The sequence below is a fragment of the Puma concolor genome, chromosome E1 (assembly GCF_028749965.1).
Source record: "Puma concolor isolate L17-30 chromosome E1, mPumCon1.1.hap2, whole genome shotgun sequence".
NCBI lineage: Eukaryota > Metazoa > Chordata > Mammalia > Carnivora > Felidae > Puma > Puma concolor.
Window position 1 is genome coordinate 14863146 of NC_141680.1, and position 23513 is coordinate 14886658.

The 23513-nt window shown below is 37.4% G+C and overlaps 1 protein-coding gene across 3 annotated transcripts in view; it reads right to left on the minus strand.

The window, feature by feature from the left end:
* Window positions 1-23513, minus strand: part of PAFAH1B1 (platelet activating factor acetylhydrolase 1b regulatory subunit 1) — a 79351-nt gene that overhangs the window by 12069 nt on the left and 43769 nt on the right. For 2 of the 3 annotated variants that reach the window (XM_025919240.2, XM_086686326.1), the window contains 6 exons: window positions 12536-12620; window positions 12211-12285; window positions 10759-10965; window positions 4326-4494; window positions 1560-1662; window positions 579-807 (listed from right to left, as the gene is read on the minus strand). In XM_025919240.2, the coding sequence (XP_025775025.1) occupies window positions 579-807; window positions 1560-1662; window positions 4326-4494; window positions 10759-10965; window positions 12211-12285; window positions 12536-12620 (868 nt within the window). Of the gene's footprint in view, window positions 1-578; window positions 808-1559; window positions 1663-4325; window positions 4495-10758; window positions 10966-12210; window positions 12286-12535; window positions 12621-14062; window positions 14219-23513 lie in introns of those variants that run through there. The other variant, XM_086686327.1, reaches the window with a different exon arrangement.

Here is a 23513-nt window from a genome sequence, read left to right on the forward strand (position 1 = left end):
ACTACAGAGAACAAACTGATGGCTACCAGAGGGGAGATGGGTGGAGGATGGGTGATTCAAATAAAAACTTAAAACACACAAATAAATAAAACTCCAGACAGATTCAGCTAGTGCTTCTAGTGATCAAGAGTATCAAGAGGCCTTCATATGAAATATTCTGTTTAAAATAAATATTTAAATACTGAACTGCATTCCACCATAAATTTATAAATAATTACGCTCATTAAAGAAGGCTATTCTTCTAAAAGATAACTTTTAACTTCTCCCGTAAGTTTTATTTTGCACCAGCTGCTATACTCTTATAACAATGACATTTCTTATAAATTTAATGACCACTTTTACTCTTCAGGCGGGTCCACCATCCCCAGCCCAAATCACGGGTCAGCTGACAGCAATAATAATCACTAGTTAAAAAATATAAACATTTCTGCAAGTTCAAAAGAGTAAAGAGTTTCAAGATTCAGAATTCTGGGATACAGATTTTTCAATGCATTAACTGCCCTGAAACTGAGAATCAGAAGTTATCTAAGATTCTGATACCAGCAATCAAATCATGAAATGATATATAAATCACATACCTCAGATCCTGTTGCTTCAGAGATGGAAGAATATGAGCTTTCTGGAGCCCAGGAAATACATTCTACCACATGCTCATGTTCTCGAAGCTCAGCCTTGCATTCCTTTGTTGCTACGACCCATACGCGCACGGTCTGATCATTTGAACAGCTGGCTATCAGAGTGCCATCCTGATTTGGCCGCACCATACGTACCCATTCTCTGTGTCCTGTGAATGTCTTCACACAGTAGCTGTCAAAATAAATAATAATCTACATGATGAATGGCAATCACTGGGATACTTCCCAGGAGCAATATAAAACTAGCTACGTATGTACTGGAATAAAGAGGACGGCACCATGTTAGGGTAATCATATGTGAGTCAGCACAATAAATGTACATTCATGGTTAATGAAAGATGGGGACAGGTCGGAAAATCAAACATCAGTCAAAATAAGCTGATGGAAGTATCATTAAGGAGCTAACCAATCAACACATTCTAGAAGGTAAAATATAGAGAGAAATAAAATCTTCTAAAACTAAACACACACAATAAACCTAACAAAAATATTTATAGCTTTGTTGAGACAAAGGCATACTCTACTAATCTGGGTAAAACTACTTAGTAGTAGGTTAAGATTTTATTATAACAATCATGTGTGATTCTAAGCACAACCAAATTAAGCCTAACAGGGGCCTACCTGCACAAATGTTATTTACATTTTATTTCAACCCATAGAGAAATCACCTAAAAGAAGACCACAGAGATAATAAGCCATTGCATAGAAAATGGCTCTCGAGGACACGAAATTTTTTTTTTTTGTTAATAATTTCTCTATTCCTTTTTGGGAAACATTTAGAGATTCAAACCTCATTTTACAGTATATAACACAACGAGCACCATAATTATTTTGGGTTAAAGTCAAAATAACTGGTTCAGAACACATTTCGTTTGGTTGTTTAATATCTCTTTAGCTGACACCATTTCAACCAAACCTACTTACCCAGTTTGCACCTCCCACATTTTTATAGTTTTATCCCTTGAGGCAGACACTATATGATCTCCATTGGGCATGATGGCTACTGAAGAGACATTGTGGTCATGGCCTAAAACATAACACAGCAATGTATTAAGTGATCTATAGCATAATTAAATCTCAGTTTACCATGAGATTTCACCATGGGATTTCAAATACCACAGCAACTTTAAATACACTGGATTTTAATAAATTTGATAAGAAACTTTGGATTTACACACAAAAAAGTTTAGGAATTAGCAACTTAATAAAATAATCCACAATGAAATAGCAGCTAGCTATTAAAATAATAGCTTATTAAAATAATCCACAATGAAAAGCAGCTAGCTCAATTTAGGACCACAAAACTGTTTTAACATCAGTGTCATTAGCATTTGGATATATTAATATGCTGAATGTTTATATATGAACAGTAGAAAAACACAAAAATTTCCATGGTTGATATCCTAAGATATAAATTGGAGATAAGATTTACAAAGCTAAACAGAAGAATAAGAAAAATGGAGATTTGGTTTCATATTTAAATTTTTTAAAAATGTTTTTATTTATTTTTGAGACAGAAAGAGAGCATGAGCAGGGGAGGGGCAGAGAGAGAGGGAGACACAAAATCCGAAGCAGGCTCCACGCTCTGAGCTGTCAGCACAGAGCCTGATGCAGGGCTCGAACTCCCAGACTGTGAGATCATGACCTGAGCCAAAGGCGGACGCTGAACCAACTAAGCCACCCAGGTGCCCCACATTTGGTTCCATATTTAAAATAGTGGTCCAAGGCATCTGGGTGGCCTAGTGGGTTAAGTGTTTGACTCTTGATTTTGGCTCAGGTCATGATCTCATGGTTCGTGGGATTGAGCCTTACGATGGGCTCCTCTCTCCCTCTCTCTCTGCCCCTCCTCCACTCACTCTCTCTTCTCCCTCAAAATAGGTAAACATTTCCCCAAAAAATAGTGTTTGAAAAATTTTGTTGATGTCAATGGGGGTAAAAAAGAAATGCATTATTCTATATGCATTATTCCTAATTAGTTATCCTTTGTGGAAAAAGCCCTAGAGAATCCTCATAAATATCATTATTTTAAGGAACATATACAATGGTTAGAAAGAACTCTTTTTTTTTTTTTAATGTTTATTTATTTTTGAGAGAGACAGAGTGCTAGCAGGGGATGAGCAGAGAGAGAGGGAGACACAGAATGTGAAGCAGGCTCCAGGCTCTGAGCTGTCAGCACAAAGCCCCACGCGGGGCTTAAACTCACAAAGTATGAGATCATGACCTGAGCCAAAGTCAGATGTTTAACTGACTGAGCCACTCAGGCACCCCAAGAACTCTTCTTAAAAAAAAAAATTGGGGGCGCCTGGGTGGCGCAGTCGGTTAAGCGTCCGACTTCAGCCAGGTCACGATCTCGCGGTCCGTGAGTTCGAGCCCCGCGTCAGGCTCTGGGCGGATGGCTCGGAGCCTGGAGCCTGTTTCCGATTCTGTGTCTCCCTCTCTCTCTGCCCCTCCCCCGTTCATGCTCTGTCTCTCTCTGTCCCAAAAATAAATAAACGTTGAAAAAAAATTAAAAAAAAAAATTGTTTTTGAGTATAGTTGACACATAATGTTACATTAGTTTCAGTTGAGAAGTTTATACATTATGCTATGTTCATCACAAGCGTAGCTGCCATCTGTCACTATACATTATTACAGTGTCTTTAACTATATTCCTCATACTGTGCCTTTTATTCCCTTGACTTACTCATTCCGTAACAGGAGGCCTCTATCTCCTACTTTCTTTCTTCATTAAGTCAGAGCAACAAGACACAGGCTACTTAAAGAAACATAAACACTAGTTTTTATGAAAGGATTCAACAGAATTCCTTTAACTGGTAAGCTTCCCCATTTAATATGGGGGGAAACACACCCTTCAAATTACACTTTCTATGTAAACACATAGCTTACATCACTGAATTATCTATTAAAAAAAAAAACAAAAAATTTTATTACCAACACAGAATGTATTCCTTATACAAAATCCAGACGTTCAAATTTTATCATGGTCAACGAAACAAAAATCCTTATTTAGTGAGCACCCCTAATGTGCCAGATACTAAACCAAGATGATTTATGTATATGATCTCATTTTATCCTCACAACAATCCTATGACAGGTATTATTACCTCTACCTTGCATATGAAAGAAGCTGAAATTTCCTAATGCCACAAGTAAACAAGTAGGGATCTGAACCCAGATATCTGATTCTAAAGCCCATGTTCTTCCCACAAAGCCCAAGTGCCTCAGAGAATAGTCTCTATGACAAGAACCAGGAAAGCAAGCTCACATTCTACAGTGTATGTACAACATTATAAAGTGAGCAAGAAATGCTAGGTTCCAGCTTTTACTGTATCTACTTTCTATGAACTTGTTTCCCAGGTGAGAAAATGAAAAGCAAAACAAAAAATTCCCCAATAACTTCATTTTTCTTTTTTTCTTGAAGACAGATGTCCCAGCAGTTTTTCTTATCCAAAAATATTCCTGAAAGCGAATTAACTATTTTATATAAACCACTAAGAGATACTTAAAACCTTATAACTGAAACAACTCTCAACTACTGTGGTTTATCCACGGGCTACACATCATATGCTCTTCCACCGATACAATTAAGAATCAAATGTAGTGAACCCGCACACTATCAGAAAACAATATTCTTTTCTCTGGAATGTCACATTACAAATCACTATCAAAATATTATCCTCTACCCCTTACCGTGCATGGTTCTGATGCATTCAAAGCCCTGAAAATCCCATAGTTTAATGGTCATATCTGCAGAACAGGAAGCCAGAAGCTTGCCACTGTGGTCAAACGAAATATCCTGTACAGAGTCTGTATGCCCCTTAAGGGTTCGCTCAAAATCTCCAGTCTCATAATCCCACACCTGTCAAATAATCAGAAAGTTAGTTAACATCAACCCATCCCTTCTTTCTTGTTTCACATTAGCACTCAGCAGGCCAGTATGAGCAAGTGACAAAGGGTAACTATCTTAGAAATAGCAATCTTCAAGTGTAAATTGGTCTTTTCTCTATAGAGAAACTGAAGTTGTAATTACTAAAACACACTTCTAGTACATCATCTATCATATACCTAATAATACTAGCAGGTAGGTATATAAAGCCAAAAGACAAAGTTCATTCCCAGTCTGACAGGAGACAACAGACATGTAAACAAATAAATTTAAGGACTTAAGTTCTGGGGGGTGGTTATGAGAGGCATCTATATGTAGAATATTCGGGGACAATAAAAAGTGTTCAATTCTTTTTTTTTTTTAAATGTATGTTTATTTTTGAGAGGGACAGTGCAAGTGAGGGAGGGGTCAGGACAGAGCCCAACATGGGGCTCAAACTCCAACAGCGAGATCATGACCTGAGCTGACGCTGGACGCTTAACTGACTGAGCCACCTAGGTGCCCCAAGATTGCTCAATTCTAATACACAGCAGAACTCAGACATCTAAGAGGCAAAGGAAAGACTTCACAAGATGTTACTGCCAATGAATAAGTAAATTAACAAATGCATTATGTCATTTTGATGCAAAAATGGGAAGCCACTGCCACATCTTTTAAAGTTAGTTTTTTCTAAGATAATGGAAATAATGAGCTATCAAGAGTAAGTATTAGAAACAGACCTCAAGAACATACTAAACTTTCATTCTGGTGGCCAAATGTAGTCAATCTTTACCCAACACCAATTACATGCTCTAAAATCAAATGATTGATTCCATTCTTCCTATAATTTATTTATCATTAAACCTATTATAGGTTCAAATTTATCAGTAGTAGGATATATACCAACCAATTTAAAGAAACTTAGAAAATGCATTTTGAAGACTTGGAAACAATCTATCCAACATTAGGGGAATGGCCAAGCAGATACAAGATTTGCAATCATAAGGAACTTATGACACACACGTAATATAATAAAGTAAAAAAGAATACAAAAACCTCACCTAAGAAAAACCATCTTCTAAAACCCATTTCTTTTACAGAAAAATGTACATACTCTTCTTAATATAAACAGAGTTTTTGACCATATATTCAAGTACTTCTACACAGAAATGATTTCTAATTTTGCACATATTTTGTTACATTCATCCTTAGGTATTTTGGGGCTTTTTTGATGCGACTGTGTGACATTTTCAATTTTTAATTTTCAAATTATTCATTGCTACTTTATAGATATACAATTACCACTTGAATATTAACCCTGCATCCAGTGATTCTGTTAAATTCAGCCATAGTTCTAAGTAGCTTTTTTGTAGATTCTTTGGGTTTTCTACATAGAAGATCATGTTGTCTACAAATAAACAGTTTCATTTCTTCCTTCCCAATCTGTATGCTTTTTATTTTTCTTCCTTACTGCACTGGCAAGGCACTCTTGTACAAACATGAATATACGTGTGTTTGACACTGAACACCCTGGCCTTGGTTCCCAATAGGGGGAGGGAACATTCAGTTTTCCACCAATCCTGCACTCTGGGATAAACCCTACTTGGGTCATATTAATTAACCTTTTTATAAATTGCTGGATTTATGGGGCGCCTGGGTGGCTCAGTCGGTTAAGCGTCCGACTTCAACTCAGGTCACGATCTCGAGGTCCGTGGGTTCGAGCCCCGCATCGGGCTCTGGGCTGATGGCTCAGAGCCTGGAGCCTGCTTCCGATTCTGTGTCTCCCTCTCTCTCTGCCCCTCCCCCGTTCATGCTCTGTCTCTCTCTGTCTCAAAAATAAATAACCGTTAAAAAAAACAATTAAAAAAAAATAAATTGCTGGATTTAACTTGTAATTTGTTAAGGATTTTGCATATGTGTTCATGAATGATACTATACTGGTCAATAATTTTTTTTGTAAGATTTTTGTCCCATTTAGTTTAATTTTGACACTAAGAATTCAGTGAATACCTGACATGCTAAAAATAAATAAGGTGGGATCAGTTAACTTTCCTTCCATGCATTTGTCAAATAACACTAGAGCATTTTCTCTAAAATAAATATATCCATAAAATGAACTGGGTCTCTTCATAAATGGTGAGCAAACAAGGCATTTTAGTTATAGTTTGTAAATATCAAGAATTAGTAAGAATTAATTTTATTTTTCCTTTACTTGATATTTACCTTTTGTATGATCATAAAATAAATGCTCATGATAAACCATTTATAATGTACTTACATAAAGGCAATAAAAAATATCCATTATCCTACCCAAGGCATGGTTTTTCCATTCTTTCTACATTATTTTTAAGCATAATGACGGTGTTGTACTTCATTATCCCATTTTCCCTTTGCTTCCCACCATGAGGATTTTTCCATACAATTAAAAACTTGACAAACATCTTTTTTTTTTAAGATTTAAAAAAAAATTTTTTTTTTTAATGTTTATTTATTTTTGAGACAGAGAGAAACAGAGCATGAGCAGGGGAGGGGCAGAGAGAGAGGGAGACACAGAATCTGAAGCAGGCTCCAGGCTCTGAGCTGTTAGCACAGAGCCCGATGAGGTGCTCGAACTCACAAACTGTGAGATCATGACCTGAGCCGAAGTCAAACGCTTAACTGACTGAGCCACCCAGGCGCCCCTTAAGATTTTATTTTTAAGTAATCTCTACACCATTGTGGGGCTCAAACGCACAACCCCAAGATCCAGAGTCGCAGGCTTCGCCTAATGAGCCAGCCAGACGCTGCACCCCCACTTTTGGGGCAAACACCTTTTTTTTTTTTTAATTTTTTTTTTTTCAACATTTATTTATTTTTGGGACAGAGAGAGACAGAGCATGAATGGGGGAGGGGCAGAGAGAGAGGGAGACACAGAATCGGAAACAGGCTCCAGGCTCTGAGCCATCAGCCCAGAGCCTGACGCGGGGCTCGAACTCACGGACCGCGAGATCGTGACCTGGCTGAAGTCGGACGCTTAACCGACTGCGCCACCCAGGCGCCCCAAGGGCAAACACCTTTTTTAAAGGAATTCCTGTTGCTGGCTAAAAATTTTCATTATCACAGAAAACATTCTGTAAGCGAAAATCTGGTGAAAAAGAATTTTGGGTCAAAAAATATAAACTTAAAAAAAAAGTATCAACTTTTTAGGGGTGCCTAGGTAGGTCCAGTCAGCTGAATGTGCAACTCTCAATCTCGGGATTGGACCCCATGTTGGGTGTGAAGATTACTTAAAAATGAAATTAAAATAAATAAATAAATGACCTTTCAGAAATTTAAATGATGAAATTGAAAATACTATTATGAATTATTCCAAGTATCTATCCTCCATTTTCCCTAAAGTTTAAAGGTTGGTGATGTAAATGAATTACTCTGAAACAAAAACAAAAATAAACAACAACAAGAAAAAAACCCCCAAAAAAAGCCCACACCAAACCGTTGTGTTTACCAAATGTACAAGGGACTTAATATAAGATTTTTTTTTTTAATGTTAATTTATTTTTGAGAGAGACAGAGATAGAATGCAAGTGGGTTAGGGACAAAGAGAGAGAGAGAGAGAGAGAGAGAGAGAGAGAGAGAGAGAGAGACACAGAAGCAGAAGCAGGCTCCAGGCTCTGAGCTGTCAGCACAGAGCCCGACGTGGGGCTTGAACTCATGGACCACAAGATCATGACCTGAGCCAAAGTCAGACACCCAACCAACTGAGCCACCCAGGCACCCCTAATAAAAGATTTTTGTCGGGGTGTCTGGGTGGCTCAGTTGGTTGAGCGTCTGACTCTCGATTTCGGCTCAGGTCATGATCTCATGGTACGGAGATCAAACCCCTAGTTGGGCTCTACACTGCGTGTGGAACCTGTTTAAGATTCTCTCTCCCTCTCCCTCTGCCCTTCCCCCATGCACTTGAATGATCCCTCTCTCTCTCTCTCTCTCAAAACTAAACATTAAAAAAAAAAGCACCTTAAAACTTCCATTTGTAAATTTTATTTTTTTAAGTAGGCTCCATACTTGACATGGGGCTTGAACTCAGGACGCTGAGATCAAGAGTCACACATTATACAGAGCCTGAGCCAGCCAGGCACCCCAATTTGTAACAGGTTCATTCAATATATATATATATTTTTAATGTTTACTTATTTTTTAAAGAGAGAGAGCATGAGTGGGGGAGGGGCAGAGAGAGAGGGAGACACAGAATCCGAAGCAGGCTCTAGGCTCTGAGCTGTCAACACAGAGCCCGACACAGGGCTCGAACTCACAGACCGAGAGATCATGGACCTGAGCTGAAGTCGGACACTCAACCGACTGAGCCACCCAGGCGCCCCTCAATAGATGTATTTTAAGATGGCACGTTAACAATTTTGTTTATACTTTTATACCACTGCTACAAAATTCACCCTTACGCCTCATGACAGCAGTATAGTTTTATAGTACACAAGACTATCATGAAATCAGTAATTTAAATTCATGTCTACTTATATTGGAAAAATAGCAATAGGTTACTGTATTAAGTATTTTCAGCCTACACCATATACATGTGATTTTAAGACTCTTTTCCAGTTACTCTGCCATCCACAGCATGGATCACCAACCCACAGGATGGAAGGAAGCCATGGATTTAGAAACTAAAGCAACCACATAAGGAAAACATAAAACAATGTTTAATTTGAAGAACAAATTAAATATAGTCACGTTTAAGTCATTCCTGTATTTTATGCTGGGCTGCTGCTAAGTGACATATGTCTAGTCTTAACAAACTGATACTCGTTAAAAAAAAAAAAACACAAAACCTGATATTCATGTTTTCTTAGTTATACCTCTATAAATGAAACTTCTTAAAATCTAGAACTTAATCTGAAATAAGCCTTAAAACAGAGAAATCTACAGGCCCCTGAGTGACTCAGTCAGTTGAGCGTCTGACTCTTGATTTTGGCTCAGGTCGTGATCTCACCATCTGTGGGAATGAGCCCCGTGTCAGACTCTGCACTGACAGCACAGGACCTGCTTGGACTTCTCTCTCCCTCTACCCCGCTTCAGTGCTCTCTCTCTCCAAAATAAACAAATAAAATTAAATGAATGAATGAATAAATTAATTTACCCAAACCTTTCAACTATATTTTACTTAGCTTTCTGCAGATAGTTTATACAACTGTCACTGCACTATGTCTGAATCAAAGGGAATTATAAAAACGTTTTTCTGGACAAAAAGATAAAACATTAGGAGCACTTGTGTGACTCAGTCGTTAAGTGGCCAAGTCTTGATTTTAGCTCAGGTAATGATCTCACCGCTCATGAGTTTGAGCCCTGCATTGGGCTCTGTGCTGACACTGTGTAGTCTACTTGGGCTTCTCTGTCTCCCTTACTCTCTGACCCTCCCTCTCTCTCAAAAATAAATAAAAAACATTAAAAAAAATTAGTACCAACACTGGATTAAAAAAAAAAAAAAAGAACACTGAAATGTGTACACTTCCTGTAAAAAAAATAGAAAAATGAGAGAAATATATAACTTACAAAGTGAAAACCTCCCATATTCCCACACCCCTGAAGAGAACAAAGCCAGTATTTAAAATACATCAAGAAGAGGGGCGCCTGGGTGTTTCAGTCAGTCAAGTGTCCAACTTTGGCTTAGGTCATGATCTCATGGTTTGTGAGTTCAAGCCTTGCATCGGGGCTCACTGTTTTGAGTGTGGAGCCCGCTTTGGATCCTCTGTCCTCCTCTCTCTGCCCCTCCTCCACTCGTGCTCTCTCTCTCAAATTAAATAAATAAATAGATAGATAGATAGATAAAACACAACAAGGAGAGTCCAATTTAAATAAGTAAATTCTTTTGCACAATATATTCACCCTCTGAAGAACTAATTTTGTAACCTTGTATTTTCATCTATCATCTCTGCTTAAAAGCAAGGCACATGTATATCTTCATTCTCCAAAAACAAAAATTATTACTCACATACTAGGTGACTTATGCAACACTAAACTAGTGACACCCAATTTTCTCAAATTCATCAGTGAACTTAGTTGGCAGCTTGCCTCTCAGGAGCTATAATGAAATTTTATTCTAATTCTGTCTAAGGCTTAGAACCAATCACAGTTTTGAAGAGTCCTTCCTCTCTTTCCTGTCCTATACAGGTCTTCATCTTCAGGATCGTTTTATTTCTTTTACCCAATTAATGTTAATCTGCTTTTAATAATTATCCTATTGTACATCTTTAATTTTGAAAAAGTTACCTTAATTGTAGCATCCTCTGAAGCAGAGACCATAACACTGAACACAGGATGGAAAATTACTCGAGTGACTGGACTCCTATGACCACTCAATGCGTATTTTTCTGGTGGACGGGGAATCCATTCTTTTGGGTCTCGTTTCTGACCAAGCGGTCCACCCGACGTAAATTCTTCTTTTGCTTCATTTAGTTTTGATTCTAGTTCCATAACCTTAAGAAGGAACACATAGTTATATACAGATAGATTCTGATAAAAAGAAGATATTTGATATTTTTAAAAAATCAGTTTGCAGGATTCTTGAAAAAATTCTGGTAATTTACAAAGCATTCATCAATTTTAACTGAAAATGATCTATATGATATGCTACCAAAATTTTAGTAGTGTGATACAACTGAAACTTGAGAAAAATTCACTCCAATTGTGTCAAATATTTAACTGAAAAAAAATATTTTTCAATTTATATCTACCAATTAAAGGAAGGACAGTGCACCTTTATAAAAGCTAACATGCATCTATGTGTTGGCTACTTTTCTAAGAGCATTTTCTGGATTAACTCATGTTATAAAAATGGTATTTATTTATTCTAACTTCGCCCACTAAGGGTATAAATTTTAGGACAAGAATATTATTTGCTGCCTTCACTTTACAGATAAAAATAAAAGCTCAGCAGGGTGTCCAACTCCAGCTCAGGTCATGTTCTCACAGTTCATGAGTTCAATCCCCACATTGGGCTCTGTGCTGAAAGCTTCAGATCCTGTCTCCTCTCTTTACCCCTCCCCTGCTCACTCCCTCTTCTTTCTCAACAATAAACATTAAAAAAAACACACAAATAAATAAAAAAATAAAAGCTCTGGGGCGCCTGGGTGGCGCAGTTGGTTAAGCGTCCGACTTCAGCCAGGTCACGATCTTGCGGTCCGTGGGTTCGAGCCCCGCGTCAGGCTCTGGCTCTGGGCTGATGGCTCAGAGCCTGGAGCCTGTTTCCGATTCTGTGTCTCCCTCTCTCTCTGCCCCTCCCCCGTTCATGCTCTGTCTCTCTCTGTCCCACAAATAAACGTTGAAAAAAAAAAAAAATTAAAAATAAATAAATAAATAAAAGCTCAGAGATGAAAATGACTTGTCTAAGAGCACACTTTAGTGTTCTTTCCCCAACATCATGTTGGCTACATGCTTTCTTCCCTTCTAAGTGCACAAATGAGTTCTTTTTGGTATCAATTCCCTGAAGTCAGGGTTGTGTAGATTACATGGAGCCAATACCTGGGATGCATGATTTAGCATGTATCAGCAATGACCTGCCTAGGTCAAAGTTTTTAATGAATAAAAATGTATTTTCATTTACCTTTCAAGATTAAATATAATTATTAATTAATGCAGAATAACTGATGTTAATATTTTCAGAAAGTTTATATAGTTAACACTCCGAATACAAGTGACTTTAAAGAAAGAAGATACAGATACCTTCTTTTGTAATCTAATGACGGATGTCCACTTTTTTTCCAAAAGACCAGCATATTTCTTATCTAATTCTTCATTCTAGAGAAAAAAATGAGAACCTTTTGAAAAATGGCTCACCTACAATAGTTCAAACCATACAGACCATTCATCTAAGCCCAAATGTTAATAAATATCTGATTATACCAAAAAGGGGGGGTGAAAACCTAGTACCAAAGTAAACCACAATAACAAAAGATTTATGAACAGCTGAGGTGACTGTTAACCTCTAATACTTGAGTAAAAATCCACCTATTAAATACTATATGAATAATTGTAAGGTCAAACATACCATATCTAATTCAGCTTCCTTTTTAAAAACTGAATATGCCTCTTCATAGCCATTTGAACGAAGATAATCTGCTATAGCTCGATTTCTGAAAGAAAACAAATTCAAATTTTTACTTCTACCAAATCTGATTTCCATGTTAAAGAAATATTTCATTTAAAATCTCATAAATCTTATGACATTCTTTTAAGAGTATTCCCTTCCAAATCCAAGTCTTTCACAAAAAAGGAACCTTCCCCAAAAGCCTCTAAAACATTTAGCCCTGCCATAGTACGTCCAAAATACTGTAACATTATTCCTGAGCTTTTAGTTGTAAGTTTCTAATGTACTGCTTACCTTACAAGATGTGGGCATTCTATGGATCAAGATATGGCTTATATAACAGCTATCAATTTGTGACAGTAATCATCAATTTTTTTCATGTTTACATTTAGCCTTCCTTTACTACTTGTTATGTTTAGCAGATGCTCAAGGACTAGCAAATGAAATTTAGTTGTACACAGAATTGTTCTGATAAATTATAATTAATATGCATTTAATATTAGAGATAACTTTAAACCATTAGAGTGGACAAAAAAGGTGGCACAGGCTATAAACTTAGTACAATATCACAGTATGAGACATTCATTTAGAATTAGAAAGAACTCAAAGGTTAGAAAAGCTGAATTAGCAGATGCCTCTTTACGCTCTCCTTATAATTTTTCAAAGAGAAAATCAACTACCTCCCTCCTAAAGCAACCTATTCCAATGTCTCTCAACTTTTTTGAGCCCTAACTACCACTGTAACAAATAGTTGTTTGTTAGAGATTTCCTGTAAAACATTTTCATTTAAATAATTTGAAAGTTAATATGTATGCAAGGTTAAACAAAATTTAAACATATAAGTACACAATAAAATATCCTTTCCACCACTGACCTCCCTAAGGTAACCACTTTATTAGTGTTTTGCAAGTACACAATAAAATATCCTTTCCACCAATGACCTCCCTGAGGTAACCACTTTATTAGTGTTTTGCATATTCAGAGACAATCTACCTATACACACACATTCCTGCATATTCTTCTAGAGGTAATCGATATTTGTTTTTTAAAACAGAATGCAATACACTATATACAAAAGTCTTACACACAATATCCCATACACCCACTTAATCTTAACCATCATTCTTTATCAGCAGATATAAATCTGCCTTTTAAAAAAATATTGTATTCCATTATAGAGACATATGCTTTTACTACCACAAACAATGATGCTATGACTACCCTTTCAAAGCCACTGCCCACCTAATGCTTTAGGAAATAAAAACACTCTAGTAGTATTGTAGAATTGGTGGAATCCAGTTTTAATTCAATGGCATGCTAAAAATAAAGCAAACAGTAGAGAAAGATAATAGGGAGTTATATCAAACACTTTATATATTCCAGGTAATTATTAGCATACCAAAAATTAAAGCATTAATAACTAGTGGAAGATAGGGTCAAGCACATCACATTCATGAACACAGGGGCTGAGGAAAGGTAAATTCTTACTATTACTGTGAGTCTGTGTCTGTGTGCTGCTCATATCATAGCCTGTACCTTCTGGCCTGTTCTACTAATGGATAACTTGATTCGTAAGAAGTGTCTTCTTTACATGGAGCTGAAATCTACTTCGTTTTAATTTCCACCACGTAGTTCTACTTGGGCCTTCCGAAAGAATACAAAATAGGAAGGCAGTGGATCTCTCAAAATATTCCATCAAATATTGTGTTGTCAAAGCCTGTGTTACAAACCTTCAACAAAAGTAAATTTCCCTTTGGTTAGAATATCCCAAATAATAAGGGAAACAAAGAAGTTAAAAGACATACCTATTTCTTAGCTTTATTTTCTTCTTAAAAAATGTCAAGGGTAAACAAATAATATATAGAACTTGTAAATACTTAATGTTCCTACCTAGCTCTTACCTCAGGGTCAAGCCCTAATTCCTGAAACTGCCCAAACATACTGCACACAGCTTACAACCTTGAAGTTCATAAAACATGTAATATGCACATGTAATACATGGCACAAATTATAACAATTATGATCTTAATGAGCTTATTTTTTTTGTAAAGATACATAAATGGTGGTACTTTTCAGGTAAGAATAGTAAAAGGAGAAAAATGCAAAACGACTATTCCTTTTCCTTATTAAAAAAAAAAAAGTCCCAACATTTTCAGATTACCACTGCTAACCCTTCATTCAGTATAGTCTTCTCATACCATGTTCTCTGCCCATACATTCACATCACCATGGATACGTATGTATGGCTTTTAATTAAATAAATTATCTGTTAATTTTGTTCACGTCATGAAAATCTTAACCTTGTCAGTAAATGTTCATCCATGACATCCTAGTTATTTAATACTCAAACACAATACTCCATGATGTAGATGGACCAAATTTTATTCAAGCAATTACCTATTGCTGGACTTTCAAGGCTATTTCTAATTTTTCATCATCATAAGCAATGTTGTAAACAAACACTCATATAAAGCCTTTCTCACATCTTTACATTTGAGTCAAATGATGCTACAAATTGAATGCTATGTGTGTTATCCTCCTATATCCACCTACCCCAATTCTTACACTTAAACCTAATATTTGGGGACGGGACTTTTGGAGGTGCTTAGGTCATGAGAGCAGAGCCCTCATGAATGAGATTAATGCCCTTATAAAAAAAAGACTATGAACCAGGAAGCAAAAGACTATGAACCAGGAAGCAAGCATCACCAGACACTAAATCTGCCAAGTGCCTTGATCTTGGACTTTCCAGACTCTAGAACTGTAAGAAATAAATCTCTATTGTTTATAAGCCTCCTAGTTTACAGTATTTTATTACAGTAGCCTAGACAAAGACAAAAATTATATACATTTTTAGGACATTTTGATAGCTACTTTCAAATTGCTCTCCATAGTTGTACCAATTTATGTTCCTAACAGCAGTTATGAATGTCATCCCTTCACCATCTTTACTTTTCAAATATTTGGTTTAGCCTTTACTGATTAAAAAACAAAACAAAACAGTTTTGGGGTGCCTGGGTGGCTCAGTCGGTTAAGGGTCCAGCTCTTGATTTCGGCTCGGGTCATGATCTCACGGTTCTTGAGTTCAAGCCTCACATCTGGCTCCGTGCTCACAGTGTGGAGCCTGCTTGGGATTCTCTCTCTTGCTTCCTCTCTCTCTCAAAATAAATAAATAAACTTTAGAAACAAACAAAAAACCAACAGTTTTTATCCTTTGATTCTGTTTATGTAACTTTTATAAAAAGTGAATTAAATGTTAAATTTTTAAAACTTGTGCAACATTTTTCTAAGGTCTGTGTGGCTTAACCCAAAATTTGCATTTTAAAAAGTTATGTGGCGGGGCGCCTGGGTGGCGCAGTCGGTTAAGCGCCGACTTCAGCCAGGTCACGATCTCACGGTCTGTGAGTTCGAGCCCCGCGTCAGGCTCTGGGCTGATGGCTCAGAGCCTGGAGCCTGTTTCCGATTCTGTGTCTCCCTCTCTCTCTGCCCCTCCCCCATTCATGCTCTGTCTCTCTCTGTCCCAAAAAATAAAATAAAACGTTGAAAAAAAAAATAAAAAGTTATGTGGGAAATGTAATCAATTAGAATTTGTAGATGACTCCAAATATGCATAAAGCAGCACCTCATTATAGTTGTATGTCACACTTACAGGTTTTGTTTTTTTTTTTAATTTTTTTTTAAACATTTATTTATTTTTGAGACAGAGAGAGACAGAGCATGAGCAGGGGAGGGTCAGAGAGAGAGGGAGACACAGAATCTGAAACAGGCTCCAGGCTCTGAGCTGTCAGCACAGAGCCCGACGCGGGGCTTGAACTCACGGACCGTGAGATCACGACCTGAGCCAAAGTCGGACGCTTAACTGACTGAGCCACCCAGGCGCCCCTACAGGTTTTTGTTTTTTTTTTTTTTTAAAGTAGGCTCCACATCCAGCACAGTGACCAACATGGGCCCCAAACTCAGAACTCTCAGATCAAGACCTGAGGTGAGATCAAGATTCAGAAGCTTAACTGACTGAACCACCCAGGCACCACCACATTTATACTTTTTAAAAAATGTTAAATCCTGTTTAAAAACATTCGCTGTCTCTTTTGATCCTAAAAAAATTCTACTAAAGTAGGTACAAAAGCATATTACCCCTGAATTATATATTGGTAGACTGATTTATCTAAGGCCACAAAACTAGCATGTAGTGAAATAATTTAGGATAATAATTCTAAAAAACATTTACTGAGTGGATGGGGAAGAAACTAGCTAAGCAGGTGGAGCTCTGCACCTCCCTCCTTTAACTGGAGCTGTCCCATATTTATATACTTCCATATATTGTATTTTTCATAAGTGCTTTAAAAATGGACTTACACTGCTCTTTAAAAAGCCCTACACCCAAATCCTGGAAACCAAAAATGACTCACACTCTTAACCACTAGGCTTTTGTTTTGGTAACTGACTAGATGTGAGAGACAGGAGAACACAGTTGATTCATAAGTTTCTAGTGAATTGTAGTACCACTCACTTGGACAGACAGGGGAAAAAGAGAACGAAGAAAAAGAGGCAGGCATATGACAAGTTCAGTTTTAAACCTTCTTACTTGAAGTAGCTATAAGATATTTAAGTAAAGATACATGATATAAGAGGTAACTAGACGTACAGGTGACATGTTTGAGAAAGAGACCTGACATAAGAAGAGGACTGGGAAAATCAGCAAACAGGCAGCAGTGATTTGAACAATGTAAGTGGTGACAGACAATTCAGAAGAAGGTATATATTGGGGGGCGGAGGGGAGGACTAGAATGTAACTGATGGAACTTTGACAGATACCAACATTCAAGAAGTAAGACAATTAAGAGATGTCAGCAAGCCAATGAAGATGGAAGTTTCAAAGAAATGGAGATGTGTAACAGTGACAAAGATCTGAGAGAGGTCATCCAGAGTCTAAAAAGTGTCCAAGTAATCTGGCTACTAAGATGTCCCTGCCTGTCTACTTTACCAAGTACAGTGTCACAACCTAAGTGGCCTCAGTATTCCATTCTACACTAAGGTTTCAAATGAGCACTGGAGTCAGGGAGCAGCAATGAGTTGAGAATATCAGGGATGGGTTCTCTTTTTATTGTTAAAGGTTTCATTAATACTACGATATCTACGAAAGTTTGGAAAGAGAGATCACATAGCATTACTAATATAACAAAGAACCACCAAAGAGCAAGATACATATACGAAAATATAGCAAACAAATTAGAACCTAAGTTTAAATGAGTCTGACGCCATTAGGGATAGCTGAACCCAGTGAATGTGGAACCTCTGTCAGGGAAGGTGTATCACAATCACTTAACCTAAGAATAAATTAAGACAGACGAATCTCTAGGTTCTAACAGCCTAATGGTGCTTCCAGAGTTTCAGGTGTTGATCTAGAGTTGATTTTCAGCAGTTTTATTAAGGTTGGAAGACTGGACATCGAGGCACAAGTTTATAATCATCTCTCCAACAAACTCCATATACATGATTTAAATTAATCTATTAAGTCTCAAGAGATGCAGAAAAACAACTAATCACTAGAATCAAAGCAGGATTCATGCAGAACATAAAAGGTAATTCTGAGTAGATCCAAACCAGTAACCTCATATACAAATCAGAGAAAATGGTTAAAATCAAAGGGAAGAACTGAGATGAAGGACTTTTATCCATGAACGAACAGAATGGCTACACAGAGCTTAGCTTACATATGGAAATACTCTAGTGAAACTATCACAAGTGAGATCTGTGTGTGCTTTCTACTTTTTTTTTAATGTTTATTTATTTCTGAGACAGAGAGAGACAGAGCATGAGTGGGGGAGGGGCAGAGAGCAAGGGAGACACAGAATCTGAAGCAGGCTCCAGGCTCTGAGCTGTCAGCACAGAGCCCGATGCGGGGCTGGAACTCACAAACCGTGAGATCATGACTTGAGCTGAAGTCGGTCGCTCAACCAACTGAGCCACCCAGGCTCAAAGCCACCCAGGACAAAGTCCTTTCCTACCAAAGGCTGTACTTTTTTCTACCACTTTTATATTGTTACTTTAACACTTGGGCTTTCACATCCTTTGGATTCAAGTTTTATTTAGTACAACTTACGGTACTATTTGCTGAACAGTACTTTTTCCTATCGATGTGAAATGCCATGTAACATATACTAAATTTCCATACATAAAATGAGCTTGTCTCTGAATATTATTTGTTCCCCTAACCTATGAGCCTATTACAAAAATATTTTACTTACTACTTTTACAGCAATGTTTGGGTATCTGGTACAATTAGTTCCTTTCTCACTAATCCTTTAAATTTTTCCTTAACTATTTTTCTGCATTTTCCTCCTCCAGATGAACTTCAGAATCAATCTGGTCAAATTCAGAAAAATTCTGTTTAGATTTTAATTGGGATTGTATTTGATTTTATTAATAATTTGGGAGCTCTGACATCTTTCCACTATTCATTTATTTTCACTAGAAACAGGGCAAAGAAGTCTTTTCTACAACATTACCCCAAAACAAAAACGACTTAATTCTAACTACTGATTTTTTAATTTTTTTTTAACGTAATCTCTATACCCAACATGGGCCTTGAACTCACAACCTCAAGGTCAAGAGTTGCATGCTCTACCAACTGAGCTAGCCAAGTGCCCTTCCTCTGAGTTCATTTTATGTTGCCTTTTTTGTTACTGTACTGTTCATTTATGTCTTTTCTCTTTATTCATCAGTTTTATTTTATGCTCTTTGTTTCTTTAATTTATATTTTATTTTATGGTCTTTCTTAAAAGATAGTTTTTAATTTTGCCAATCAAGTTTACCAGGTTATATTTTCTATTTTATTAATTTCTGCTTTTAAAAAAATTAATTCTTTCCCTCTGCTTCCGTTGGGCTTATTTTATTGTCTTATTCTTGAACTGAATGTGTGGTTCATTTCTGACCTTTGTTTTTTTTAAAATATTCATTAGACTATCTAATTTTCTGTATGCTCTGTTGGCTACACCCTACAGGTTTTTATTGTAAGTACGCTCATTATTATCAATGTCTTCATTTATTAAGTTACATGCTGTTCTTTGAACTTCAAGTATTTAGAAGTACATTTTAAAAAAATATTTAGAGAGAGAGAAGGGGGGGAGAGGGAGAGAGAGAGAGAGAATGAATCCCAAGCAGGCTCCATGCTGTCAGTACAGAGCCCAACGTGGGGCTTGAACTCATGAATTGTGAGATCATAACCTGAGCCAAAATTAAGAGTCAGATGCTTAACCAACTAAGCTACCCAGCTGTCCCTAGAAGTACATTTTAACATTTTTTTAAAGTTCATTTATTTATTTTGAGAGAGAGAGAGAGAGAGCATACAATCAGAGAGAGGGAGAGGGAGAGGGAGAGGGAGAGGGAGAGGGGGAGAGGGAGAGAGAGAGAGAGAGAGAGAGAGAGAGAGAGAGAGAATCCCAAACAGACTCTGCATCACCAGCACAGAGCCCAATGCAGGGCTGGAACTCATGAACTTTGAGATCATAACCTGAGCTGAAGTTGGATGCTTAAACGACTGAGCCACTCAGGTGCCCCTAGAATTACATTTTAAAACATCCACATGGATAGATTTCTCTTAGCTCTCCTTTTCCTACTAATTTTCATTTTATTTCATTACAGTCAGCAAATGAGTCCTATGAGATTTCTGCATTTTTGGAATTTGAGATTTTTCTTTGCAGTCCTATCCATGGGAACTTTTTCCTTAGTATCTGTAACTCTAAGTGGGAAAAGTGTGTAACTTAAGAACTGTTCATTCAACTTTTACTTGCCATTCACTTATGGAAGAAAAAAAAAAAATTAACCCCTAACATGTAAAAAAGGCTCACAGAAATCCATTTAGGAGCCCATCTTGAAAAAGGTATGTAATGACAAAATCCACCCAACTAACACAGTAATCAAAAGAAGAATAGGAAAATGTTCTAAACTTGGGGCGCCTGGGTGGCTCGGTCGGTTAAGCGTCCAACTTTGGATCAGGTCATGATCTCATGGCTTAGGAGTTCAAGCCCCGCATCAGGTTCTGTGCCCACAGCTCAGAACCTAGAACCTGCTTCAGATTCTGTGTCTCCCCCTGCCCCCAGCTCCTCTCCCACCCACGGTCTATCTCTCAAAAATAAATAAACATTAAAAAAAAAAATTAGCAAAATGTTTCAAACTCAACAAATGGCATACATTAAATATGTACAGTTCTTTGTGTCAATTATACTACAATATAGCTGTTAACCAAAAAAGGAATGCAAGAATGGGAAAGTTGTGGAAAAAAAGAATTAGGGGTGAGCAACAAATCAAACAAAGTACAAATATTATCAACCAGGACAACCTAAAACAAAACAAAACAGACTTTCTTCATCTTTCATGGAGAAAGATCAATGGGTAAAATCTCATACAAAAATAGAGGTGTAAGCTTATTTTGTTAAGAGTTAACTATGAGATGAACCAACAGGTAATATCATTTCCAAATTCACAGAGTGACAAAAAATACTAAAAAGAGATTGTAAAGTATAATTCTATTTTACAAATCTTAAGAAAAAAAGATGCTCATGAAATTTTTGCAAATACTTGAAAAATATCTGAAAAGACTATAATATACAGGCAATGGGGGCCACCATTGGAAAATGGGACTGAAAAACTGAGGAGGGAGCAATGTTTGCATTTTGACACATGTTAATTCTGGTGATAGAACTGTGTTTAATGAATAGTGAACTTAAAATTAGGAAACTCATTCTGACTCTAATACTAGTCATGAAACTGGTAATTTTAATTTCTCCCATCCTCAATTTATCTGTAAAAGAAAGATATTTGTCATATCCACATAAATGTTTTTGTTATTATTCAATATTTGTATGCCCCAGAGTGGTAAAAACAAAGAAGGCAGGCAATATACATTTGCTGAGTTGAGTCACACTTATTAGTAACGATCAAATTATTGTTTTCCAGTACATCAAAATTCTTTTCATTTTTTACCCCCAAAATACCTCATCCTGTTAATTTTTTAAAATTTATTTATTTTGAGAGAGAGAGAGAGAGAGAGAGAGAGCGCACACGTGCACAGGGTAGGGGCAGAGAGAAAGGAGGAGAGAAGATCTCAAGCAGGCTCTGCACTACCAGCAGAGCCTGATGCGGGGCTTGAACTCACAAACTCTGACGACATGACCTGAGCCGAAACCAAGAGTCCGATGCTTAACTGACTGGACACCACCCAAGCAACTCCAACTTACTTATTCTTTTTAAAAAACGTTTATTATTTATTTTGAGAGAGGGCGGGAGAGACAGAGAGGGAGAAACATGAGCAGGGGAGGGATAGAGAGAGAGAATCCTAAGCAGGCTCCACAGCATCAGCACAGAACCTGATGCAGGGCTCAATCTCAGGAACCATGATATCACGATCTGAGCCGAAATCAAGAGTCAGATGCTTAACTGACTGAGGCACCCAGGCAGGCGCCTCTATTTATTCTTTTTAAAGTTTACTTATTTACTTTTGAGAGGGGTAGGCAGAGAGAGGAAAGAGGGAGGGTCCCAAGCAGGCCCTGCACTGTCAGAGCAGAACTTGATGTGGGGCTTGAAACCAGGAACCATGAATCACAACCTGAGCCGAAATCAAGAATCATAAAGAGTCAGACCCTTAACCAACTGAGCCACCCAGGTGCCCCTCCAAGAATTTTAAAAGCTAATTGGTGCTGGACTTCAAGCTGTATTACAAAGCTGTAGTCATCAAGACAGTATGGTACTGGCACAGGAACAGACACTTAGATCAATGGAACAGAACAGAGAATCCCAAAACGGACCCACAAATGTATGGCCAACTAATCTTTGACAGAGCAGGAAAGAATATCCAATGGAATAAAGACAGTCTCTTCAGCAAGTGGTGCTGGGAAAACTGGACAGTGACATGCAGAAAAATGAACCTGCACCACTTTCTTACACCATACACAAAAATAACCTCAAAATGGATGGAAGACCTAAATTTAAGACAGGAAGCCATCAAAATCCTCGAGGAGAAAGCAAGCAAAAACCGCTCTGATCTTGGCCGCAGCAACTTCTTACTCAACACGTCTCCGGAGGCAAGGAAACAAAAGCAAAAATGAACTATTGGGACCTCATCAAATTAAAAAACCTTCTGCACAGTGAAGCAAACAATCAGCAAAACTGAAAGGCAACCGATAGAATGGGAGAAGATATTTGCAAACGACATATCAGATAAAGGGTTAGTATCCAAAATCTATAAACAACTTATCAAACTCAACACCCAAAAAACAAATAATCCAGTGACAAAATGGGCACAAGACATGAATAGACACTTCTCCAAAGAAGACATCCAGATGCCCAACCGACACATGAAAACATGCTCAACATCACTCATCATCAGGGAAATACAAATCAAAACCACAATGAGATACCACCTCACACCTGTCAGAATGGCAAACATTAACAACTCAGGCAACAACAGATGTTGGCGAGGATGCGGAGAGACAGAATCTCTTTTGTGCTGCTGGTGGGAATGTAAGCTGGTGCAGCCACTCTGGAAAACCGTATGGAGGTGCCTCAAAAAATTAAAAATAGAACTACCCTACGACCCAGCAATTGCACTACTAGGCATTTATCCACGGGATACAGAAGGGGCACATGCACCCCAATGTTTTTAGCAACACTATCAACAATAGCCAAAGTATGGAAAGAGCCTAAATGTCCACTGGTGGATGAATGGATAAAGAAGATGTGGTATACATCTACAACGGAGTATTACTCGGCAACTAAAGAATGAAATTTTGCCATTTGCAACTACATGGATGGAACTAGAAGGTATTATCCTAAGCAAAATTAGAGAAAGACAAACATCATATGACTTCATTCATATGAGGACTTTAAGATACAAAACAGATGAACATAAGGGAAGGGAAAGGAAGTAAAAATAATATAA